Raw genomic sequence first — 11,198 nt, forward strand, 5'->3', positions numbered from 1 at the left:
TAAGACGACCAAGACTCATACCCCCATCACTGAGAAATACTGCTCTTGGGAATAATTCTACAAGAACCTGAATTGTAAGGAACCCCCCGACACTCATGCAATTCATACATCAGGCTATCAATGAGTTAAACAAAGCGAGGATTGATCACAGGAGAATTACCCTAACAGTTAATGAAAGAAGCATAAATTATTAAGAATCAATTCAAATACATGAGAGTTCACAAGGTCACATCATCCCCCAACAACAAATAGAAGTTAGTTCCCCATTGACATGGTGAAACTAGATGTACAAATGGAGAAGAATGAGATAGAAAAAATCTAAAAGTTGAAGATGGAAGCTCGTGCATCCAAATTTGCCTTCAAAGAGTGGAAGAGTGTGTTGTTGCACCTCCTCTGCCAAAGATACAAAACCTAGGGCCTCTGGGTCCTTTAAATAGAGTGGAATCAAGACAAAAACGAAGCCCAGGCCATTTCGTTGACGCTCAGTGCCCCACTAAGGGCACTCGGGCGTGCTGCGATACCAAAATTGACGCTCATCTCCACTCAGAGGGCAAGCAGGCGTGGTTCTTCAGGAAAAGTGGCGCTCAACGCCCTAGAAAAGGCGCCCAGGCGGTGTGCGGTAGGCTTTGGCACTGAGGGCTCCCACAAGGGCGCTCAGGCATTATGCGTTGCTCCTTTCTGATTCTTTTTCAAGTCTTTCTGAGTTCCATCTCCTTGGCACTTCAGCTCTACTTCCTATATATTATCTCATTTCCTGCCAAAACAAGTGAATTTAGTCATAAAATCCTTAAGTTCAACCTTAAATCTTTTAAATACACAACTTAATAGAAAAACATGATTTCAACCAAGTTTCTGAGTAAAAAAGGATGCATTTAGTATCAAAATCACATCACAGATAACGGTATTTTCAACCGTTATCAGTGTGGTGGAAGATGTAGTGGTTCGAACAGACAACCTTAGATTCCTGGTGGACTTTGTGGTGATGGAGATGGGGGAAGATTTGGAGATCCTTATTATTCCTTGAAGGCCATTCATGAAAACGACCAACATTATCATCAATATTGATGATGGAACTATAACACTCAAAGACCAAGAAGAGGAGGTGATATTAAGTGTCTTCAATGCTGAGTAGTAGATCCAAGTGAAGAAGACTAGTCTCAATGTTGCATGTGAAGATGCACCAGGGACTAGAACAAAAGCTACTAAGCTAGGCAAGAAAGGTAAAATTGTTTTATGACACAAGTGAAGGAAGAAGAAAAAGACAGCAAAGGACGAAGTGTTCATCAAGACTCCCTGGAAAAATATGAAGAACTTAGACCAGGCTTACCAATGAGATTCAACAAAAAATTATGGGTTGTAAAAGAACTCAGAACTGATGGAGTGATAGAGATTGAATCTCCAATTTCAAGAAGAGTCAAGAAGGTGAATAGGAAGCTACTGAAGATAAGTTGCTGTGAAGAAAGAAAGGAGAACACCAAGATTAAAGATGTGACATGAGCTTAATGGTGTCAAGCTAGTGATGTTAAAGAAGCGCTTATTGGGAGGCAACCCAACTTTCTAAACTTATCTTTTTAATTTATGTTCGTGTTTATCTTATATTATAGGTTACTTGGCTTGAATTAACTACACTGTTGTGGTTCAATTATGCTGTGTTTGGTGATAAGTATTGCTTTGTGATGCTCTAGTATATTGAGTGATGTTGAGATGATGCATGATGTGCTTATATACAAGTAATGGCTCATAGTTTGTATGAAATTGATGCATGAATAAAAGTTGATTGAGATACTGAGCAGGATGTTTATCTAAATTCTGAACTTGTAAGTAACCTGTGTGAGGATTGGGCTTTAGAGTTTTATTGTGAATAATTGCTATTACTTTGAAAGCATGAATGATTTTGTCCAAAGTTTATGTGATTGAACTACTTGCTTACAAGTTTCATATGATCAAGGCCATCTTTTGTTATCCCTTCTTTTTAGCCTACACAGGATTCTAGCCCAATGAAAAAAGAACAATTTGTTCTAACCTTTGAACCTTGATCCTTAAGCATGTTTTGAAAACCCTGCTTGAAAATCTTTGGCTTGATTTAAGTTAAGAACATTTGTGAGGTATTGATGAAGGTTCAAGTTTAGGGTTGTTGGGAAATCTGAGAAAAGAGATCAAAAGAAAAAGCATTGAGCTAAGCAGTGAGCAAATGAAAAGCAAAACCAAAAGAAAGGAAAAATGAAAAGAAAGAAAAGAAATGCACAATGCAAGGGAAAGTTGGAAATAATTGAAGATGATTATGGGAAAGAGAGGTTGTGTTTGAATGATGAAATCATAGATGTCTCTCTTAACTCAAGGATTTTGTTGTCCAGAAAAACCAATTTTCCTCTTAGCCCAACCAAGCTACAAGCCGAGAAAAGACCTTGTGATGAAAACTTGCTTGTGAGTATGATTGATTATGGTTAAATGAAAGGCAAAATTAATTTGTGTGACATTGTCATAACAGAGTGAAAGAGACACCAACACCTCACTATACACCTTTGAGTTTGAGTGATACACTTTTGAGTGCTTGAGTGATACACTTTTGAGGGCTTGAGTGAAACACTTTCCTTGGTGAGGAGTAATTCTTTGAATTCATGATTTCATCTTTGCTTGGTTGATTGATCATTCTTAAGGATAGCATCTATTGAAGTACATGAGCATCACATTGAGTTTGATTGAATTAAGGCATCTCAACATCTTTATGATGAGCTGATAAAAGTGATTACTTGTCCGGGAAGAAAAAGTTTTGAAATATGCTGAGCCATGGTAGTAATTGTTGAGAAAAGTTGAGTTACATTTTGTTTTGCTTGAGGACAAGCAAAGTTCTAATTTTGGGGTTATGATAACGGTTGAAAATACCGTTATCTGTGATGAGATTTTTATACTAAATGCACCCTTTTCTACTTAGAAACTTGCTTGAAATCATGTTTTTCTGATAAGTTGTGTGAATAAGAGAGTTAAGGTTGACATGACTAAATTCCCTTGTTTTGGCAGAAAATGAGATAACATCGAAGCAGAGCTGAAGTGCCAAGGAGATGGATCTTAGAAAGATCTGAAAAAGCACCAGAAAGTAGGAAAGCTTGAGCGCCCTTTTCGGGGCACTGAGCGCCACTTTTCTTGAAAAACCACGCCTCCTTGCCCTCCGAGTGAAGTTGAGCGCGAGTTTTAGTATCGCAGCATGCCCGTACGCCCTAAGTGGGGCGCTAAGAGCCAGCGACATGGGTCTGGGCTTTGTTTATATTGTGATTCCGCTCTATTTAAAGGACCCAGACGCCCTAGGTTTTGTATCTTTGGTAGACGAGGCGCAACAACACACTCTTCCACTCTATGAAGGCGAATTTGGATGCGGGAGCCTCCATCTTCAACTTTTAGGGTTTTTCTATCTCATTCTTCTCCATTGTACATCTAGTTTCACCATGACAATGTGGAACTAACTTCTATTTATTGTTGGGGGATGATGTAATAATATATGCTTCTTTCATTAACTATTAGGGTAATTCTTCTCTGATCAATGCTTGCTTTGTTTAAGTCATTCATAGCATGATGTATGAATTGCATGAGTGCCGGGAGGTTCCTCACAATTTAGGTTCTTGTAGAATTATTCCCAAGAACAATATTGCTCAGGGATGGGGGTATGAGTCTTGGTCGTCTTAAGCTCCTGATCTTCAAAATTAATTGTTAGGAATGCTAGGAATCGTATGAACTAGTAATTAAGGATAGACTTTCTTCACTGAGGGATCGGGTTTTAAGTAATTTACTGAGTGACGTTGACTTTAATGAAAGAAGAAGAATTCTTATATACATGAGAGTAAACTTGGTGAAATCTAACCCCAACAACATATTCATGTCATAACATAAACATCATTCGTTCATCTCTATGCTACTCTTCAATTGATCAAAAATGAATTCATATTTAATTTTCTCTATTTGCATTCTAAACCAATTATTTCGTTCCTCTTAAGTCTTAATTAATTGAGTTATCACACGACTGTCTAGTGCTTGATAACGGTTGAAAATATCGTTACTTGTGATGTCATTTTGATAATAAATGCACCATTTTCTACTTAGAAACTTGCTTGGAATCATATTTTCCTGTTAAGTAGTGTGAATAAGAGGGTTGAGTTTGAATTTAATGATTTTATGACTAACTCTCCTTGTTTTGATAAAAGATGAGATAATATGGAAAGCAGGGATGAAGTGTCATGGAGATGAAGCTAAGAAAGGCCTAGAAAAGCACCAGAAGGGAGGAGTGCTCGAAGCTTGGGCACCCTTTTTGGAGGCTTGAGCGAGGCAGATGACCGCTCACCTCCCGGGCGCCCCTTTTGGGGTGCTTGAGCGTAGGAAGCTCGAAGCTTGGGCATCATCTGGAAGGCTTGAGCATGGAAGACCATCGCTCACTGCCCGGGCGCCCTAAGTGGGGCGCTTGAGCGCCAGCGACACGGGCTTGGGCTCTGTTTCTCTTCTGTCTTCGCTCTATTTAAAGGACTCATGCGTCCTATGTTTTGTATCTCTGGCTGGAGCAGCACAACAACACACTTTTCCACTCTCTGAAGGCGGATTTGGATGCGGGAGCTTCTATCCTCTACTTTTAAGGTTTTTCTATCTCATGCTTTTCCATTATTCATCTAGTTTCATCATGTCTATGGTGAGCTAAATTCTATTTGTTGTTGGGGAATGATATAACCTTGTGAACTCTCATGTATTTGAATTGATTGTTAATAAGACATGTTTTTTCATTAATTGTTAGAGTATTTCATCTATGCTTATTACATGCTTTATTTAACTAATTTATAGATGGATGTATGAATTGCATGAGTGTTGGGAGGTTCCTTACAATTCAGGTTCTTGTTGAATTCTCCCAAGAGTAATATTTCTCAGGGATGTTCCTAAACCCTAGGTCTCAGGGAGGTTCCTTACAATTGCATGAGTGCTGCTATTGATCAAATTGCATTCATATTTAGTTTTTTGTCTTTGCATCTGAAACCAATCATCTCGTTTTCTTTCAGTCTTAATTAATCGAGTTATCACACGACTGTCTAGGGTTGAGAGTCCTTTGGGATATGATACTTGGTCTTACCATCACAATCTAAGGGAGTTCTACAGTTACAGTCTTATGATGCCTTGGTTGCTCAAAATAAGATTATAACTCAACAATTAGAGGTCTAAACAAAGAAGCTTTCTCAGTCACCAAAGGAGTGCCAGAATGTCTTACAGGTTCAATATCAACTTAGTGAACTATGTGATAGTGATCATATTAATGGTCAGTGTGCAATGCCCGAGAATCTCAATGAAGAAGTTAATTACATGGGCAACTAGTTTCGTCCCAACAATTACAATCAAGGGTGGAAATCTCATCCAAGCATGGGACAAGGTCAATTTAGGCAAGTTGGTGGACAATTCAATAGACCACCACATTAGCAACAACAATAGTGGCACCAACAACCCTCTCTAGCTGACAGAACTACAAAGCTTGAGGAAACTCTCCAACAATTCATGCAGGCAACTCTCTCCAATTAGAAAAGCGCTGAAGTTGCTATAAGGAATTTGGAGATGCAGGTTGGTCAAATAGCCAAGACACTGGAAAAGATACCTATCAAAAGTTTGGGGGCTAATGCTGAAGTTAACCCCAAGGAAGAATGCAAGGTTATTGTGAGCATGAAAGATGAGAGGGAGAAAAAGAAAGAAGTAGAGAGAAAAGAAAAAGTTGAATTCAAAGAGAGAGAAGAAAAAGAAGTGAGAAAAGAAAGAGGAGTGATTCTCCCTGCACCTCACGGTCTTCCTCCTGCACCTCCAAAACATATTTTAATTCCAAGGATACCCTTCACAGAGAAACCGCATTTTGAACTGCGGCAACTTCCTCCTGCACCTCCAAAACATATTTTAATTCCAATAATACCCTTCACAGAGAAACCGCAGTTCGATCTGCGGAAAGCACAAACCCACCAGCGCAGTTCAAAATGCGTAAAGCACGGAGATCCCACCGCATTTCGATCTGCGGCTGAGACAAACCGCACTTCGAAGTGCGTTAGATTTTTAGGGTTTAGTTTTTTAATTTTTTTATTAGGTTAGTATATATTTATTTTATTAGGTTTTATTTTTATTAGGTTAGTATAATAAATTTAATTTTTTATGTTAGTTGTTAAATAAAATGTTTTGTTTTAATATATTTTGAATTATTTTATTTGTTTGTTAAATTTTGTTGAATTTGTTATTTTTCAACATATTATTATTTTCTTAATATATTATTTATTATGTATTTAATTTTATTTAAGTTTTTTAATTTTTTATGAAATTGAAATAATTATTAAATTGTTTATTGAATTAAATAATAATTATTATATGTAATGTTAAATATTATTTTGAATTTAAAGTGCAACTATTAATTAAAACGCACTTCGAAGTGCGGTTAGGAAACAATTAATTAAAATAGGAACCGCACTTCGAAGTGCGGTTAGGAAAGAAACAATTAACAATTAAATAGATAGGAAACGCACTTCGAAGTGCAGTTAGGAAAGAAACAATTAACAATTAAATAGATAGGAAACGCACTTCGAAGTGCGGTTAGGAAAAAATTAATTAAAACGCACTTCGAAAGTGCGGTATTAATTTTTGACTTTTTGTTAATAAAGGGTAAAGAAGTAAAATTGGGGGTGCAGGATGAAGGCAGTGAGGTGTAGGAAGAATCACTCAAGAAAGAGTTGACAAAAAAGAAAAAGAAAAAGTTGTAAAAGAAGAGAGAAAAGAAAAAGAAGAGATTGAGAGAAAAAATGAAAAAAATGAGAAAAATCTTCATCACCCTGAAGAGTGTTCCAGAAAAAAAAAAAGATGCAATTTGGGTGCATTGAAGAAATTTTCAGAAAATTGGGGATTAGAATTCCTGTGACTGAAACACTGCAACAAAATCCTGAATATGCTAAGTTTTTGAAGAAACTCATCAAAAGGAGGAAACAATTGAGATATAAGGAGAGTGCAGTGTGATCTTGCAGAAGGCACCTCCTCTTAAGGTTAGAGATGATTAATTTTCTTGAATCTCAATACCTAACACTTCCATCAAAAGATGATTACTAGAATTTTTCTCATATAAGTTACACATTACAAAAAAGGGAAAAAGTTAATTCCATAGCCAAATAAAAATAACACCTATAGAAAAAGATATATAGATGAATGTTTGATTCCTCGTTTTGTTATCAATCCCGTTGAAATTCAAGATCTGAATATTGTGCACAAAGATAGAAGTTCCAAAGAAAAGGAAAATACCACAACAAAAGGAAGAAATTTCACGTAGACATAATTGTTGAAGAATTGTACCATTATTATTGAATGTACTGATTATATATTTTATTAAATAATGGAATTATTTTAATGGAAGGTAAATTTGTTTAGTAAAAAATGGTACCAAAATCACTTATAACCGGTATTTTTTTATATAACGGTATACATGTTCATGATGATATGTTATATAATTCATGGATCAAAATTATGTCCGGAACATGGAAATGGGGGCTTGAAATGCAGACACTTGATTTTAATCACTATAACTTATAGATACAAAATATTAAATAATTAAAATGACTTGATTTTAATACTTATAAACCAAAAAAATCCTACTGATTCAGTACGAATAATAAGTGAATCAATCTGAATTGCTGAAGATTATATCCTGAAGCTTGTGACAGAAAGCATCAACACAAGATGACTCAAATTTGTCACTTAGTAAAAGGTTCCTCAGTTTGATGTGATTTGCTCTTACTTCTCTGCCAAGCTCATTCTCATCATCCATCACAATTTTCACAGCTTTGCACACACTTTCCTTGGTGAACAACCCGTCTTCTTCCCCTTACTCCACTTCCACTCCTACCCTCAATTTTTCACCCATGGTTCTTGCGTTGATGATGAAATCAGAGCCAAGGCGAGGCAACAACACCAGCTGACACTGGTTCACAAGTGCCTCAGTTAGAGAATCTGCACCACAGTGTGTTATGAAGCACCCAACAGAAGGGTGTGCCAAGATCAGTTGTTGCTGCACCCACCCCCCATATACAATCCCTCTTTCTTGAACCCTTTGTTTGAACCCTTCTGGGAGAGCATTCTCAAGGCACTCAAATTCAGTAGGGGGCTTAAGTGCTGCAAGGAATGGCATTCCTGTTAGCTCAAGACCCAAAACCAATTCTTGCAATTGGTTTTTCTGTAAGGAGTTTTCACTTCCAAGGGCACAGTAAATCACTGAACTCGCCTTGAATCTACCGAGCCATTCACCCCATTTTGCTTCCAAAGTAGAGTTGGATGACTCAGGCACAAGAGGACCTGAAAGAAAAACAGGCTTACCAAACTGCGTCTCTAGATAATCCACGTAAGGCCCTTCTATTTCTCTGCAACCTTTGAATCCAATACAATCTGCCAAGTCTGCACCAACAGATATACGATCGTAGAGAAGAACACCATTGCCAAACTCCAATTTCCTTGCTGCAGCAAAGAACTTAACTTCATGTTCGTGCAGCTTGATAGAACAATCAGGAAACCCTGAAGGTGGTTTTCTCATGTCACCTTCTCTTTCTCTAGCTGGGGATGCCATGTACCCTATTGTTGCAGGACTAATAATCCAGTACTGAAGAGATTTGATCCCGATCCTACGAGTCAAGTTTGGTAGCCAATATGTTGCAAAGTCAAACAAAACAATGCGTGGTTTGAGTTCAAGCAGTAGAAATTCAACATCCTTCTGTGTAAGATCCGTGGCAGAGGCAATAAGTGGGAACAAAGAAGAGGGAACATCTGAAGTAGTTTCTGCACCACAGGGAAGACCATCAACGTGAGGAACACTGATAGGGACAAAGGTGATGAGACTTGGATGAAGGTTGAGGTTTTCTAGCTTGGCTTGTGTTCTTTTGGGTATGAAGAATGAGATCTTGTGTTAGGAGATGAAATAGGAAACCCTGAATTCGAGGTCAGGTACCTCCTAAGAAATTAAGAGAAGAGAATGAAATATATTTTTCTGCCCCTTTCAAAGGCACAGTACAGCAATTAAAATAGTGACTCCAAAGATTCCTCTAGGACAGGTGGCACACAGGCCAAATAACACAATAACAAAAACTCTAATTAACTTCTTCTAGAACATCTGGCACCAACAGAGACAATTAAAATTGGGATATATTAGTGATGAATGAAATCAGACCACCCAGCTGGTCTTTTCACCACTCTTTTGGGTCTAGCACTCTCATCCAAAGGACCTTGCATAACAATACCATCCCCTTCAGCAAGGACCTTGTCCTCAAGGTCATACAATGATTTGAGTTCCTGCCATTTTTCCCATGACGTGTCATCCGGGGACAACCCGTTCCACTGAACCAAGGCAAAGCGAGTGGGAATACCATCCACAGGAGTTGTCTTAAAATCCAAAACAGCCAATGGAGTGATAAGAGGGCTGTTTTCCACAGTCTCAGGAGGAAGATGATCAATACTTGGAGGAACGGGTCCTTCATGACGCTTTAACATAGAACAGTGAAATACATTGTGTATCTTGGACTGTGGCGGAAGATCAATCTTATATGCGACTGGTCCAATACGTTCAAGCACTTTATAAGGGCCATAGAAGCGCTTGGCTAGTTTATGATACTTGTGTCCAGAAACTGAAACTTGTCTGTATGGCTGAAGTTTCAAATACACCCATGTCCCAACCTCAAATTTCAAATCCCTACGCTTCGAATCTGCAAGCTTCTTCATTCTGATTTGTGCCTTCAACAAATTGGCTTTGAGGAGTGAAAAAATCTCCTCACGGGATGTAAGCACCGAGTCACAACCTGCATTAGAAGAAGTGCCTTCAATGTACGCTGGGATAGAGGGAGGTGGCTTGCCATAAACCACTTCAAATGGAGTCAATCCAGACCCAGAATGGATTGAAGTATTGTAGTGGTATTCTGCCCAAGGAAGGTATTTGAACCAATGATTAGGCTTGTTGTGGACGAAAGCTCTTAGGTATTGCTCAATGGTACGATTCATGACTTCGGTTTGTCCATCCGTTTGAGGATGGTAAGAGGAGCTCATTCGGAGAAGGGTGCCACTGAACTTGAACAATTCTGACCAAAATCGGCTAATGAAAATCGGATCTCTATCCGAAATGATACTCTTTGGCAACCCATGATGTTTGCAAACCAAACTGACAAATAACTCTGCTACTTTATAAGCTGTGAAGCCTGAGTGTAGAGTGCCCAAATGGACAGCTTTTGAGAAGCGATCCACAACCACTAATAACACAGTGTAACCATTAGAAGGAGGAAGGCCAGTTACAAAATCTAGAGAAATGTCTTCCCAAACACCCGTTGGGAGGGGTATCGGATGTAGAAGACCTCCGGGACGCTTAGTACTATACTTAGTTTGCTGACAAACATTGCACTGAGATACAAATGCCTTAACGTCCTTAGCCATAGACTCCCAATAAAAATTTGCACTTAGCCGTTTCAGAGTTTTGTTGACCCCAGCATGGCCTCCAATAGGTGTTTCGTGGAACTCTCTTAATAACAAGGAAATGAATTTGGACTTGTCGTTGAGCCAAATTTTGCCACGATAAAGAAGCAAGTCATCATTCCAATTGAATTGAGGATACGAAGAAGGATCCGAGAGATATTTATCCCTCATAAGGATGAAATCTGGGTCAAGTAATTGTGATTCTTTTAAATCACGCAAAAACACAAATTGAGGGATAGTGAGCATGTGCATCTCACCCTGAGTAAGGCAACCAGATCGTGAAAGGGCATCTGCCACTATGTTCAGCTTTCCTGGTTTGTACTGAATTTCATAATCATAACCGAGTAACTTAACAAGATAATGTTGTTGTTCTGGTGTCTGAATGACCTGAGTCAATAGCTCTTTCAAACTCCTCTGATCAGTCTGGATGATAAAGAAATGGCCCAGCAAGTATTGACGCCACCGTTTCACTGCACTCGTAATGGCATGAAGCTCTCGAACATAAGCAGAGGACTTGGATAAACGAGGGCAGAACACTTTACTGAAATAGGCGATCGGATGATTGTCTTGAGTTAATACGGCACCCATCGCCAATCCAGAGGCATCAGTCTGCACATAGAATGTTTTAGAGAAATCAGGCAATGACAAAACAGTAGTACTAGTCATAGCGGATTTCAATGTATCAAATGCTTGTTGAGCTGTGGAAGACCAGGTGA

The 11,198-nt window shown here is 38.5% G+C and overlaps 1 protein-coding gene across 1 annotated transcript; it reads right to left on the reverse strand.

Moving 5' to 3' along the window:
* Positions 1 to 7,531: 7,531 nt before the first annotated feature.
* On the reverse strand, positions 7,532 to 9,104 carry LOC148197435 (UDP-glycosyltransferase 79B30-like). Its single transcript, XM_088092749.1, has one exon. It carries the CDS (start codon positions 8,594 to 8,596, stop codon positions 7,862 to 7,864), a length of 735 nt encoding a protein of 244 aa, XP_087948875.1. The 5' UTR covers positions 8,597 to 9,104; the 3' UTR covers positions 7,532 to 7,861.
* Between the last annotated feature and the right edge of the window lie 2,094 nt (positions 9,105 to 11,198).

This window comes from Vigna umbellata, chromosome 6, assembly GCF_029865625.1.
Source record: "Vigna umbellata cultivar VRB3 chromosome 6, Vumbellata_1.0, whole genome shotgun sequence".
Classification (NCBI taxonomy): Eukaryota; Viridiplantae; Streptophyta; class Magnoliopsida; order Fabales; family Fabaceae; genus Vigna; species Vigna umbellata.